Genomic DNA, 15,661 nt, shown 5'->3' with positions numbered 1-15,661 from the left:
GCCACCATGCACCTACCTCAGATCCCAACACTCCTGACCCAGAGAAATGGAGAATTCATGCATCCCCAATTGCAGATTCTCAATCTGGCAGCCTGGCTTATTCCCTGACCTCTCATCAAGCTGCCAGTCTAAGCAAACAATTCTAGATGTTATACGTAAGGCCAGATGCCCCAGCACTTGAAAGTGTTATGCTGACAAGTGGAAAAGTGTTTGCACCTGGATCTAAGGGAGCTGGAATGGCACAGCCCTTCCTATCTCTCAACCTGGATTACCTGTCAGACCTACTACACAGGGGTCTATCCTTCTCTTTTATTAAAATTCAGGCCTCTGCCATCTCTGCTTATTTCAGCAAAGAGCCACTTCTTTTCTCACACCCTCTCATCAAACAGTTCCTAAGAGGGGATAACAACTTAAAGCTACCACAGAAGAGCTCCTACCCCAGCTTGGGACCTAAACTTTGTGTTCAGAAAGCTCATCCTGCCCCCCTTTGTTCCTGCAGCTTCAGCAGAGTTAAAATTTCTCTCTTGGAAGACAGCCTTGCTTCTGGCCACCACTTCAGCTAGAAGAGTATCAGAGCTACAAGCACTTATGGCTGTAGAGCCCATCTTCATTTTCCATGCTGACAGGGTCTCCCTCAGGACTAACCCATCCTTCATGCCAAAAGTGGTGTCCAGTGTGGCTCAAAACCAATCCATTCATTTTCCCACCTTTTTCGCTAACCCACAAAACAAGGGAGAAAGGATTTTGCACTCTCTAGATGTGCACATAAAGCTCAAATTCTACCTAGACAGGACTAAATTGATAGTCAGCTTCACTTCAGGAGCAGAGGGCAAGGCCATATCCAAACAATGTCCAAATGGATAGCACACTGCATCCATTTCTGCTACAAACAGCACAAGAAACCTCCCCAAGGGGGTCAGGACACATTCCACCAGAGCAACCTCCACCTCTGCAGCTTTCCTCAGAGGGGTCCCCACCAGGGACAACCTGGAGGCTGCAACATGGACATCTGTTCATACCTTCTCCAAGCATTGCCAACTGCCTTCCTTCTCCAAATCCAGGGCAGGCTTTGCCACCGCAGTCTTGCAGGGCATCCTAGCCAGCCCCCAGTCTACTTGACTGCCTCCACCCTTTTCTTCAGCTTTGGGAATCAACCCAAATACGATGACTGCAACAGTGAAACACAAAGAACATACTACAGTTGTGTACACTTACCATAAATATAGATGTATGAGTGTATTCACTGTTGCAGTCCTGGTTTTCCTCCCTCCATCCCCCTTGTCTTCTCTGTCTCTCTCTCCTTACAAGGAATTTTTGGTATTTACTTTCTACTGGTGGTGTTCTTCCACCATAACCTAGCTCCCTTTTGGGGGCTGCTGACAGGGCAAGAAAAACTGATGTAATGACGTCAGCTGCCTTATTTTATACCACTGATGACCTGATGTCAGTCCTGGAGCGACAGCAACTGATGCAGAAATACTAAGCCTCTGGTATTCAGGCCGACTGAGGGCTAGCCTGGCAGGGATAACCCAAATGTGATGACAGCAACAGTGAATACACTCAAACATCTACATTTATGGTAAGTGTACACAACTGTACTTTGCTACACTATCTCAGAAAGCCCAAGTTCAGGTTAATAGGAGAAAGCACAGGGAACTGACCTTTAGGCATGCCAGAAGGGATGGTCATTACTAATAAGTACTGGAGTTGTTTCCTTATATATTCCTGTTACAGGAAAAATGTCACTCAAGGTGTCTGAGTATGTACAGAGCACTGCCAAATACTTGAGGGGAAACTAATATGTAGACCTGGAAAATTTAAGGATGAAGTATTTAGGCAGATATTCTGAAGTTAGAAAGAAATCAAGCAGTACTTACTGAAAAATAAAGAATTAACTTGTCAAGAATGTTGAAAAAATGGGAGTTGCATGAAAGGCTACTGCCCGGCTACTACTAATGCTGGTCTCAGCATAGCTTCACTCTGTTGGGATACAATACTCCTTTGCTTCTTCTCTCACCAGAAGCAAAATGTTAGCACCAATCCCAAGAAGAGAAGCAGGCCACGGTCTGTTTGGGGATCCAGAGTCTTGTCCCAGATGATGCAAGGGTCTGCAGGCTTGTAGCCTTTTTCTGGTGGATGCCTTGAATAGCAACCAGACCAATCAGGTATGTTAAGCACAGACATTCACTTTCCAACCAGAAAGAGTCGGGAATCAATGCACTCTGCTTCTACTCTCACCAGGATCAGAATATAAGCACAGATTCAAAGCTGTCACCTATAAAGCAGTTATTAAGCTTCTGATGATCAGCAGTCTCCAGGGAATAATGTAACTGCACTCCTTCTCTCACCAGGAGAAAACAGAAGCACTAATCCCAAGATGACTACTGAGAGGCAGAATGTGGGCTCTCCAACAACTGGTGGTCTTGCAATAGATACTTAAATGTAAGATGAAAAAAATAGTGTATCCTAAACATTGCAGTGTGCACCAGAGGAGTTAGATGGGAAAGTAGGTAACTTAAGTTTTACCTGTCTAAAAAGTTAACTTTTAGTGGAGAGTCACTATTTTTAAAACAGCAAGATAGATTGAAAGGGGGTGGTCACTTTTGTATTCTGGTACTATGTAATGCAGTAGGATGGCCAATAAATTTAAATAGTTGAAGGGGAGTGATTTCAAAAAATAATAATTTTTGTGGTTATTCGCACCAGCCAGTAAAAGCAGAGAGGAAATGAGATATATGGTCAAATTAACATAAGGGGCAAGCAACTAGAAAGACAGTGATGTTTAAGAACACAACAGTAACCGTGTGAGAGGGTGTGAAAATTTTCTATCTGACTCACAACAAACAGAGCTGTGGTCTCTTTTCAAGTCATGCAGTTAAAAACATAATACAGGTAGAACACAGTATAAAGAAAACAAACCACAGTATACAAAAATAGAAAAAGGCAATAAAGTAATACAAAATACAACAAATAAAAAGCAAACTAACCTTTCCCTCCCAGCAAACTGTAGCAAAGTCTGGGTGAGCCTTTCAAGAAAAGCTTTGAAATGTTTTATTTTACCCCTTAAATAGAAGGTTTAGTTCCTAGTGCTTAACCCCTCAGTTCACAGATGATTAACGTTAACTGACCTGTTCTAATTTCTGTCTGACTCACAAGAAACAGAGCTGTAGTCTCTTTTCAAGTTTTAATATGCAGTTAAAAGCAGAATACAAGTAAAACACAGTGTTAAGAAAACAAATCACAGTATACAAAATAGCAAAATGCAATAAAACAATACAAAATGCAACAAAAAAGCAAACTAACCTTTCCCTCACATACAACAAATAAAAATCTTTTCAGGATACATAATTAAGCTAAAACAGTCAATACCTGTAAATTATGGACCCACATGCTGATTGGTTCACCAATATCCATATTTATGGGGACAAGTTAAAATTAAGTACTTTTTATTTATTTATTTATTTTACATTTGTTGACCAGGCTAGTCCAGCTGGATATATGCTCATTTTCAGCAGAGGCCCAGGGAGAAAAGCTTCACGAAAACACAGTAACATTTATATAAAATAACAGTTTTCAACAGATACAGGTACAATACATATTTAAGCAATTTTATACATGACAGATTTTACAGATGTGAGTACATTAAATATATAAGCAAATATTTTCACTTCAAAACATGTCTGCTTACAGAATCATATTACTTATAGCATTTGTTAGTTCATAGGTGGGTACTAGGCTATCTGCCAGAAAGCATTTATAAGCCTAGCCAGAATGTGTTGGGTTTTGCCATCCCCTTAGATTAGTTCCCTGTGCCTCTGTCCAGCAGAGCCACTGAAGTGATCCCCGAGGTAAACTTTCTGTTTCCCATCCACTCGTCAAGGTTTCTTTTGAAGAGTGTTAGCAAGGAGCTCTGCCTAATGTAGATTGGGATCTTGTTCCAAAGCATGGGAAGTCTCTGGGACAGGAATCTATCCCTCCAGCATGTCCTATTTATTGTTGTGGTAAGGTTTAGATCCCTAGAGCATGTGACTCGAGGGGATAAGGTTTTCTTTAGGTGGAGCATGTCCATCAATTCTGGGTTGGACATGGCCTTGTATGTCAGGCAGAGATCACCTCTGAGTAGGCGGTATGCAACCGAGTACAACTGGAGTTTCTTCATAGGGAGATATTGATGAAGACATTTTAGTAAAATATAAGGCCCATTTTCTTTATGGTTTTCAATAGGCAATTAGTATATACAGTTGATGTGATGGGTGTCTTTGTGAAAAACGGTGTAATTAGTCTGAGTTCACACAGGAACATAACCAGTGGGATTTAAGGTAGGTTTTCAGCTTGCTTTTAAATTGTGTTAGTGAGGAAAGGAAGGTCAGGTCACCGGGGAGAGAGTTCCAGCTTTTACCCACAGTATTAGAGAACAAAGAGTCACCAACCATATTGTTGGTTTTACCTATTTGTACTAATATTAGATGATCGTAGGGTCGTAAGGTTGTTGTAGGGGGTGATAAGGTTGGTAAGAACTGGAGTATTAGTAGGCTGATACAGGACTTTGTAGGCAACTGTTAATTGGTTAAATAGAAGTAAATTTGGCAACTCTAGCCATCCTAGTTGTTCATAATTAGTACAGTGATGGGTTCTGAATGTAGAGCCTGTTGCAAATCTGGCAATATTATTATAGGAGACAGCCAGCTTGTTCAAGTTGTTTTTTGAGAGGTTAGTATATATAGGGGAGGCATAGAGGAGGGTGGAGATTAAGTGGGTGCAGGCAATAGTAGTCCTTGCTAGTGGGGTGAGGTAGGATGTGATTCTATAGAGGGAGCCTAGTTTTTTGTTGACTGTTTATATGGTACTGTTAATGTGAGTATCAAAGTTAAGGTTATTATCAGTTAGTACCCCTAGTAGTTTTGTAGTTGAGTCAGGAGATATGATGGTAACATTGTTTGATGTAACAGTAAAGTTAAGTGGGAAAGTCCTACGGGTGGGAGTAAATAGTAGGAGTTTTGTTTTTTGGGGTTCACGATGAGGCAATGGTGTAGTAACCATTTCTCGACTGTGTTAAAACACATTTTGGGTGAGGGTCTGATGGAGAGGTGGCCGAGCATATTACTGTGGAGTCATCTGCATATTGTATTGAGGTACCTTGAGGTATTGCAGAATGTATATCATTGATAAAAATAGAAAATAGGAGAGGTCCTAATATAGAGCCTTGGGGGACACCAAGTACAATGAGGAGAATGGGAGAGAAGTTGTTCTCCCACAGAACAGCCTGTTGCCTATTGTTTAAGTAGGATTGAAACCATTGTATAACCAGTGCATCTAGTGATAGGTTTTTGAGTATGTTTATGAGAAGTTGATGGTTAACCATATTGAAGGCTTTAGATAGATCAATAAAGAGGGCTGAGTACAGAGTGTTGTTATTGCGATTTTTGTTAATACAGTCAGAGGAGGATAAAAGGGCAGTAGTGGTGCTGTGAATGGCCTAAAGCCATGTTGGAAGTTAGCTAATAAGTTATCTATTAGGTGGTTTAACAGTTGTCTATGAATGCATTTCTCCATGATTTTTGCCAGTGGAGATAGTATAGCAATAGGTCTATAGTTGGATAATTCCTTGGAGTTTCCACCTTTATGCAAGGGGATAATATGTAAGATCTTCCAAATAGATGGGATAATTCCCTCAGATATAGTTCTGTTAATCAGGATGGAGATGGGGTAGGCTATGGCTTTTGCAGCTTTTTGCAGATATTCTGCAGGTAGGAGATCAGCTGCAGGGGTGCTAGGTTTGAGTTTCAGAATAAGGGTACAGACAAGGGATGTAGGGACAGGTTTGAGATGAAATGAGGGAGGTAAGCTAGCAGTAGAGGAAGTCAAAGATGAGCTGTCAGGAGTTAGTTGATTGGCAAGAGACTGAGTGGTCTCAGTAAAGAATGTGTTGAAGGTATTGGCAATTTGCTTTGAACTGTCATGGTCAGAACCTAATGGGTTGGGTGTGACAGAACGACCTGGGTGTAAAAGTGTGTTAATCCCTGCCCAGAACTTTTGTGGTTTGTTTTGCTGGGTTTGTTGGAGTTGAATGTAATAGTTTCTTTTGTCTGACAGAATGGCTTTTTTGTATCATTTCTTAGCTGCCTAAATTTTAAGTGATCCTCTGGGCTTTTAGTAGTACGCCACTTGGCCCAGACTTTATTTCTGAGGAGCATTTTTTGTTTGGTTGTTTTTGAGAGCCAGGGGCCGGGTTTATTCCTAGTTCTAATGGTCCTTTTTGGTGCATGGTAGTGTAGAATACCTAAGAATTTAGTATTAAAGTAGATTACTGCTTCCTCTAGAGGTAGATTTTTGAGGGCTGACCAATCGCATGCCTTAAGTTCAGTTTGGAAGATGTCAGGGTTAAAATTTTTGTTGTTCCTTATTGTCCTATAGGTGATTGGGCTAGGGATGTCACTCTTAAATCTGATTATGAAGGTGAGTGCATGGTCGCTTATATCCTCAGGGAGATTTCCTACTTTGTAAGTTTGGCGATGTCTGTTTATCAGCATCCAGTCTAGGGTGCTTTCATTGTTATTGAGTTTGTTGGTCCTTGTGGGGGAGCTAACGGTTTGAGTGAAACCATGTTCATAGGTTCATATTAGGCTATCTGCCCTAGGGCATTTATAAGCCTAGCCAGAGTGTGTTTGGCTTTCGCCACCCATTTTAAATTAATTTTGCTTTTTTTTTTTTTTTTAGTATACTGTGCCTCTGTCTAACAGTGACACAGAAGTGATAGCCGGGTAAACCCTCTCTCTCTCCCATCCACTCATCAAGATTCCTCTTGAAGAGAGTCAATGGGACCTGGGACTCTGCCTAACCTGGACTGGGATTTTATTCCAGAGTGAAGAGCCTCTGGGTTATGAATCTGTCCCTCCAGCATGTCCTATTTATTTCAGTGCTGAGGTTCAAGTCTCTTGGTAGCGTAGCTCTCGATAGATGGATTTTCTGAGGTGCAGCATGTCCATTAATTCCGGTTGGACATGGCTTTATCGATTATACCGCCAGGCACAGATCGCCTCTGAGCAGGCGGTATGCCACTGAGTAGAGCTGGAGTTTCTTTAACCAGGCAGCATATGGCATCTGTTTGAGCCCTTGATCCCTCTTGGTGAGGTACTTTGGGGGGTCTCCAGTTGCTGCAGGTGTCTGGTAAGGTACATCCCAAAAGGGCATTGTACTCAATTATGGGCCTGATGAGGGATGAGTAAGCACAATGACCTCTCCTGATCTAGGTGTGAATCCCTTCATGATTAGGTGGGCTATATAAAATGTTTTTCTAACCACTTTGGCCACGTGGTTTGTCAAATGAGAGAATCAACTTGGGTCCCCAGGTCCCTAATGACTTCTTCTGTACTTAATGGATTACCACCTATGTGGTAATTTGTGGGCACTTTGTTTTTGCCAAAGGGGATGACTATACACTTTTTGGCATTTAGCTTGAGGCCATGGCTCTGGCACCAGTTGTCTGTTTCTATGAGGCCCTTTTGGAGGATATAAAGTTCAGAGATGAGTACTAAGCTAACTGTCCTTGTGAGCCTAGCCAATTGTCCCTTGTGAGATTCAAACCCTTCACTTTGTGTTTGCAAGGCAAACACCTTAACCATTATGCCACCCTCCCAACGTAGGTTAATATGAGTAGAAGGCTGATCAGTAGTACAGCTTTTCCAGTTGATATTAAAGTCACTGAGTATTATTGTTTTTTGGGGATAGTTGGTTGAAAGCCAATTTAGGATATCTCCTAGGGTGTTAGAGTTATTCCCTGGGGGAAGGTAGACAGCAATAATATAGATGGATTTACAATTATTGAGTTGAATCTTGGAGATAAGGATTTCTGCATTACTAGTTAGAGGGGGTTTAGAGTCTACAGAGGTCATCTGTAATCCAGATTTGTATAGTATAGCTACTCCACCACCCTGTCTTAGCTTTTCGGTCTAGTCTCAAGATGCTGTACCCTGGTGGTATAACTTCATTGGCTTGTATAGATGGCTTGAGCCATGTTTCAGTGAGACACAGGATATCAAATGAATGCACATCCATGAGAGCATGTAGGTGGGCAACCTTATTATTTGTGCTCCTGATGTTAAGATGGGCTATCAATAGTGAGCTGGGAGGTCTGGTAAGGAATTAAGTACTAATAGGGGTTGTGTCATGGGTCCCTATGGGCCTGGATTGGGATGTATATCTCCATCTATTAAGGAGCAGAGTTGAATTCTAAGTGTAAGTTTTAGAGGTTTACATGTTAGGAGCTGACATTTCCTAGCTTTTGGCCTATAGTATCTGATGTGAGTCAGTCTGTGATATTTTGCCGGTAGGTAGGCTGTTTTGCAGGGTGCATTTGAATGGCTTTGAGAGACTGCTAATGGAGGAGTGGAGGCTTGCTTTGTGGGGTAATAAAGGTTTATGTAGTGGAAATGTTCATAAAATGTAAGTAGATAAGATATAGAAAGAATAGGTATGAGGGAAGATAGAAGTAGGATCTTCAGGTGTGGAGAGTTTGATATGAATGACATTGTGGCAGAGTTATATATAGGGTAGAGAAAAAGGGTAAGTTAGGTGGTTTACTAAGGTGAGACTTGAAAATGTTGTTTCTAGCACTTTAAGGACTGGGATCAATGATTGGTTGTTAGTATCCGGATGTGGTTAGGGTGTATAAATTTAGGAGTACTGGGGGCGGGTGGGAAATTGGGGCAGGGTAGGGGAGCGGAGTGAGCCCGCAGGGCGAACGGAGCAGGTTAGAGCCAGTGAAGGAAGAGGACCTCGAGAACAATCAGTGAAGAGCTGACTGTTAAGGTAAGATGGAGATGGGTGTGGAGGTGAGTGAGTTATAGTGAAAATAGAGGAGTGAGCAGGACTGGGATAACAACAAGTAAAATAAAATTAAGGTGCCTGATATCTATATTTCAAAACAGTGGGATAGATGTGCAAGGCAAATACTAGGAAAAGGATGACATCTAGAGGACAAGGATAAAATGCAACAGTAGCTTTACAAGAGTGATGTCAGGTATAGGAGTAAAGGAGGGTAAACAGGAGTTAGCTACAGAGACTACAAGTGGGTAGTATGTTAAGGTTTAGGAGAAGAGAGGATTAGATTATGGCTGCTGGCTGTCCTGGCTAGGGAGCAGACTTCAGTAATATGGAAATATATTATTCAAGTATATATTTTAATACAGTAGTTATGGAACACATACTTTCTTGGTTCCTTGGAGTATGGATTAAAATGATTCTTGTGTGGCAGCTCACAATATGTGGAAGAGACTAAACAATTGATACTACAAAAACTGAGAAATTGGAAGCCCTGTTATATGGATATGGATAGGAAGATGTCCTTCTATTCACAAGTTGCAGTATTCATCACATATGGGTTTACTCCTCTTGCTACCCAAACATCCGGCCAGTAACAAATGTTTTCAGTCACTGTATGGTGCATGAGACGTCTGACGTGGCTAGTGGAACATTCATAGGTATGTACTAGGCTAATGGCTCTGGAGCCTTTACAAGCCTAGCCCATAGGATTTACCCTGGCATCGTGCCACCTGACCCTAGTTCCCATTGCCTCTGTCGAGTGGAGCCACTGGAGTGATTCCCAGGGTGGGGCATAAAGGTGACATCTACACACACCAGCCCTCAGAACTTCTCAGCCGCCAGTCGAATGTTGGGTGTTCCTGCAATCCCAGCCATCGGATCTCATAGAAATCAGATAAGTGCCCTGTTGGGAACCTTTTCAGTCATTTTTTATCTTAATGCTTGTTCGTGTCATCCAGAAAGGGCAAGTGTAAGTGCAGCTGTCAAATACCCCATAAGGATGCCCACGAACTGTCTTTTTTTTGTTTAGGTCGGTCGCATGACTGCAAGGCCTGCTGCATTTGTCAGGGGTTTGTGTCCAAGACTTTGCACAGCCATCTGCACATGCTCAACCTTTATCTGGAAAATCAATGTTTAAAACAATTAGCCTTAGGTATGGAGGGTTCTGTCGACATACCACCTGACTCACCGAAAAAGAAAGCCAAGACTGTCAGGCCTACCACTACTGCTGCACCTCTTGCATCCAAAACAGCCTGTGGCCGACGTCGGCCTACTTGAGGATTCGGGCTCCATCACCTTGGATATAGCTCTTGAAATTGCATATGTATTTGGTGATGCTATACAGGCCACTCTTGAATAGCCTTGCTGTTGGTCACACTTACCATTTGGATAACAGTAACATTACACAGTAGAATTAGTAACCCTTTGGGAAGGGCCTTACAGTAGCTGATAAAGAGCTGGTTGGTGGCAGTGATTACTACCTTATAGACTGGCAGAAGGGGGCATAGCTAGTAAACCTTTGCCAGCCTTCCCCAGGAGTGTCTGTGTGTTTGTATATAAATCAAATCCCAAAGTGTGTGTGTGTGTGTGTGTGTGTGTGTGTGTGTGTGTGTGTGTCAGCTACCTGGGCAGAGACATGAAGCACTATTTGGACAGAGAGGGTGCTGGAGGTTTTGGCTTGACCACTCTGCTGAGGTCTTAACCCTATAGCTGTGGCAGTGGGGAGTCTTACTAGGGATCTGGAGAGAGAGAGAGAGAAACCAGCCCCAGACTGACTGTCATCTCTGTGCTCTTAAGGGAAGTTGAAATTTACTCTGTGTACTTATCATCCTCCCAATGTGCACGCCCCTCACTGGTGTTAGTGGTGAGGATTGAGGCATCTTGATTACTCGGCCAGTGCAGGGGCATCACATATTAATTGTTTGGCAGTGGTGGAATAGCCACATCACATATTAATTTGTTGATAGTGGTAAGATAGCCACATCACATATTAATTGGCTTGTAGTGCTGTGGATATTGAATTCCTGTAGCTTCTGTACAGTGATCACTGAAGGTGTTTTTGTATTCTAAATCAGCCATGCAGTGAACATTCAGAGTTCATATCACAATTGTTTTATTTATTTTGTTAGTTTAGTTAGGGAGCGCAGGCAAGCCTGTCAGCAGAGGAGTATGGCAAGCTGACAAGGAACCAGTTGGCTGAGATGTGCCAGGCTAAAGGAGTGGTGCATGCCAACCTGACTAAGGCAAATGTGATTGCAGCTTTAGTCTCAACTGCATCAGAGAATAGCAACCAGGAGGGCAAGCAGACTGGTCATGGAGATGTACAACTCAGAAAATGGACAGCTCAACCTTTCCACAGATGACTTAAAAATCCATCTGGAGATAGAGACTTTAGTTGGAGGACAAGCACTTGGAAATAGAAGCAGCAGAGAGACTGAGGCATCTAGAGACTGAGAAAAATGAGAAACTGCTATGCCTGCAGACTGAGGAGAGGCAGAGGCAACATGAAGAGGAGATTCTCTTAGCCAGAGTCATGGAGGTAATGAGGAAGGGAGTAAACGAACCCCAGAAGAAACAAAGGTCAGCACATTTCTTCCACAATTTACAGATGAGGATAATTTTGATAGTTTCATTCATATGTTTGAGAGGGTATGTAAACAGTATGATGTTGACCAAGGGCGCTGTGTATGGTTCCTGACCCCCTTACACCATGGTAAAGCTGTAACTGTAATGTCCAAACTGTTTGATAATGACTGCTTAAATTATAATGTAAATAATTGTTTGCTAGAATTTTTTAAGTTAACACCCGAAGCTTATAGGAAAAAGTTTTGTAAGCATAAACGCAAGGCAGATGAAAGTGTGTGTGAATATGTTGCTAAACTAAGCACTTATTTTCATAGGTGGGTGAGTGGATGTCAGGTCACCATTTTGAAGGGCTGGCAGACCTTTTGGTGAGAGAACAAGCCCTTAGTGCTTTGCCTGAGGACAAGAGAATATGGTTAGCTGATAGACAATGCCTTGCTGTATATGGGTTGAGGAAGAAGGGAGATCTATACCTAGCCAACAGGGCATCACTGCACAGGAAATGGACACCCAGGGGTCTAAGGGAATCCATGGTGGGCAGACCAGACTACCCCAACAGAATCTCCCAGTACCAAGGAAAGCCACTAGTCCAGGTACATGTCCAGGACCTAGGGTTAAATGTTTTAAATGCAACCAATGGGGCCATGAAGCATATAAATGTCCACGGAGGCAGGATGGGGAACAAAAGGTAGGAGAACCAGTAAGTGGGAATGGCAAAATGCCAGCAGTAGGTTGTCTTGAGACAACAAAGGTACCAAACTACCACCCTGCAGATGTCCTGATAGGGAATGATTTTGGTAATGCAGTACCATGTGTTCATCCAGTTACACACAGCTAAGCTTGGAGAAAAGCACGTGGGTCTGGTAGCCTAGGGGATACTCAGACAGACCACAAACTTGCACCCAGGATTGGTGAGGTGGTTACTTCAGGGAGAGAGCTACCCTGTAACAGTGAGACTGAAGGTGAGCCACAACTGCTTGTGGGTACTGATGTTCCCTTGGATAGAGTGACTGCAAGGGCAGAGGTGTGTAGTAGTACCCAAGCTGACAGCAAGGCACTGCTGTCAGATGATACCAAATTTCCCATGGAAGGGTTACAAAGAGAGGGTTGAGACAGGCTCAGCTCTCAGACCCTACATTACAAGGCTTGAGAGGTAGCTAGTGAGGCACATGATTCTGAAGAGAAGGGGGAAACTGTATACTGGGACAAAGGGTTACTGTATAGAGTAAACCCCTCAAGGAGGGCTAGAGGGTGAGAAAATACAGTAGTTGGTAGTGCACAAAGCCTACCATCTGGCACTTCTAGCCATACCCCATGATATTCCCTTTGCAGGTCATATGGACATAAAACATACAAAGAGACGTATTATACAGAACTTTTATTGGCCTGAGACTTCCAGAGATGTAACAGGATACTGCAGGAACTGTGAGTAGTGCCAAAAGGTAGGCAAGACAAGCGACAAGCTGAAAGCTCCTTTGATGCCTCTGCCTGTGATTGAGGAGTAATTTTAGAGGGTAGCTGTGGATATTGTGGGACCTCTAAGTACTCCAAGTTCCACAGGGAAAAAGTATACCCTAGTAGTAGTAGTAGATTAGGCTACCAGATACCCTGAGGCAGTGGTACTGTTCTGCATTGAGGAAGAAAAGGTGATAAATGCTTTGTTAGAGATTTTCAGCAGGGTGGGGTTCCCAAAAGAAATACTGACTGACAGAGGTGCCAATTTAATGTCAGACCTGCTGGCCTGTCTGTGGAAGTACTGTGGGGTGAAGCACTGAAAAACTACCCCCTACCATCCCCAGACTAATGGTCTTGTTGAGAGGTTACACTGTACACTCAAGACCATGCTACTGGCATTTGCAGACCAGTTTAAGAGGGACTGGGACAAATATTTGCCCCATCTGTTGTTTGCTTACAGAGAGGTTCCCCAGGAATCAACCAGTTTTTCACCCTTTGAGTTGCTGTATGAGCATAGGGTGAGAGGACCTTTAGATTTAATTCGAGATGAGTGGGAGGGAGAGTGTGAATCCAACAAGGATTCTATTGTGGCATATGCCCTAAACCTCAGGGCAAGGCTCAGGGAACTCACTGGCTTGACCCAGGAGAAACTGGCAGAAACCCAACAGCAGAAAAAGGTCTGGTATGACAGGAATGCTCGAACTAGAGAGTATGCTGTAGGGCAGCAGGTAATGGTTCTCATTCCTGTCAGACACAACAAGCTGCACTCAGCCTGGGAGGGTCCCTACAAGGTGGTAAAGAAGGTCAGTGATGTTAACTACATGGTAGAATTCTAGGCAGGGGCACAAATTGTACCATGTTAACATGATGAAACCTTACCATGAAAGGGAGGCCCTTGTGCTGAGTATTTGCAGTGGATTGCAGGAGGTGTCTGAGGGAGATCTGGTGACGGATCTCAGGGAGGCTCAGACTGACACATCAGTGGAAGGGGTACCAATGTCCCAGCAGCTATCTCCTACCCAGGTTCAAGAAATCTGAACAGTGTTACAGGAATTTGGGGACATGTTCACTGGGAAACCAGGATGCACCCACCTAGTGCAGCACAATGTGGATACAGGACCCCAAAGGCCTATTAGGCAGGCCCCTTACAGGGTGCCTGAAAGAGTCAAACAGATTCTGAGGGAGGAGATACAGGAAATGTTGGAACTAAGAGTAATTCAGGAGTCCAGCAGTCCCTGAGCCCTCCTCAGTGGTGCTGGTACCAAAGAAGGATGGCAGCACCAGGTTCTGTGTGGGCTACAGGAAATTAGTCACACAGAGTCAGATGCTTACCTCATGCCTAGGACAGATGAAGCCCTAGAGCAGCTGGGTGGGGCTAAGTATCTTACCACCATTGATCTTACCAAGGGTTACTGGCAGGTGCCTTTGACTCCCAGTGTTAGAGAGAGGTCAACCTTTGTGACCCCTTTGGCTTGTACGAGTTCACAAATATGCCCTTTGGGATGAAAAATACCCCAGCGACTTTCTAGAGGCTGGTAGATCATTTCCTAGCAGGAGATTTTGCCCTTGCTTACCTTGATGATATTGCCATCTACAGCCATTCCTGGCAAGAGTGCCTTTTGCATGTCAGGGAGGTGCTGGACAGACTACAGAGGGCAGGGTTGACCATTAAACCCAGAAAATGTCAGGTGGGTATGGCAGAGGTCTCCTACCTTTGACATAGAGTGGGGTATGGCAAGATCAGGCCAGAACCAGCCAAAGGGGAAGCCATTCAGGCATGGCCTGCACCTGTTATCAAAAAGCAGATGAGGGCATTTTTAGGGACACTACGATACTGCAGAAAGTTCATCCCCAGTTATAGTACCATAGCTGCTCTCCTCACAGACCTCACAAGAAAAAACAGGCCAGATAAGGTGCTGTTGACCCCAGCATGTGAGCAGGCATTCCAGAAGCTTAAAGGAGCTTTGGGAGGACCCCCCCCCCGTGTTAGCCAGTCCAGATTACAGCAAAGAATTTGTTGTGCAGGTGGATGCTTCAAACCAAGGGGTGGGGGCTGTACGTTTGTGTTTTTGGGTTTTTGTGTTCCGGGGAATCATTTTGCACAAGATGTTGTCAATGTTTGCCGTATTCTTAATTTAAGATTGTTTTTTCATAACTTGGAAGGGTAAAAGGTGGATTAATCTGGCCTTGCACCTTTTCGTTTCAGATCATCACAGTTCAAGCCACCAGTGTCACCCATTGTACAGTCTTTTCAAAATGAGGTTCTCAAGGATTTACATCTGCATTTGAGCAAGTATAATATGATCAAGGATAATCTCAATAAACAAGAAAGATCATGTGTTGAAGATCTTAAGAATCGTGACATTCCCATTTTGCCGGCAGATAAGGGTGGGGCAGTGGTGGTTCAGAATTGGGTAGATTATGAAGCAGAGGCAGAGCGACAACTATTCAATAAATCTCATTATAAGGAAATGTGTATTGACCCAACCAGTAAGTTCAAACAAGATATTGATACATTTTTGGATCTAGCAGAAGAGGAGGGTATCATTACTTGAGATACCTGTTATCACCTTAAAGTTAATCACCTTAGAAAACAATACATTTATTTTTTTCCCAAGATCCATAAGGATCCCAATAGACTGCCTGGCTGACCAATTGTTTCTGGTAGAGGCTCCCTGACTTAGCCCGTCGGAATTTCTTACACAATATCTCAAACCTTTGCTATAATTGATACGGGCAAGGATACAGGATACCACCCAGTTTCTTGCCATTATATCAGATATGCAATTAGAACTGAACTGGC

The 15,661-nt window shown here is 43.3% G+C and overlaps 1 protein-coding gene across 1 annotated transcript in view; it reads left to right on the top strand.

Moving 5' to 3' along the window:
- MAF1 (MAF1 homolog, negative regulator of RNA polymerase III) overlaps nt 1-15,413 on the top strand; it is an 881,579-nt gene extending 866,166 nt beyond the window's left edge. The window contains exon 9 of the mRNA XM_044066300.1: nt 15,065-15,413. Within this exon, the coding sequence (XP_043922235.1) occupies nt 15,065-15,413 (349 nt within the window). The remainder of the gene's footprint in view (nt 1-15,064) is intronic.
- Nucleotides 15,414-15,661: the final 248 nt, after the last annotated feature.

Source organism: Protopterus annectens, chromosome 3.part1 (genome assembly GCF_019279795.1).
Source record: "Protopterus annectens isolate FY-2018-M chromosome 3.part1, PAN1.0, whole genome shotgun sequence".
Lineage (NCBI taxonomy): Eukaryota > Metazoa > Chordata > Ceratodontiformes > Protopteridae > Protopterus > Protopterus annectens.
The sequence above is the reverse complement of the archived record's forward strand: the minus strand, read 5'-3'. Positions and strand labels throughout refer to the sequence as shown.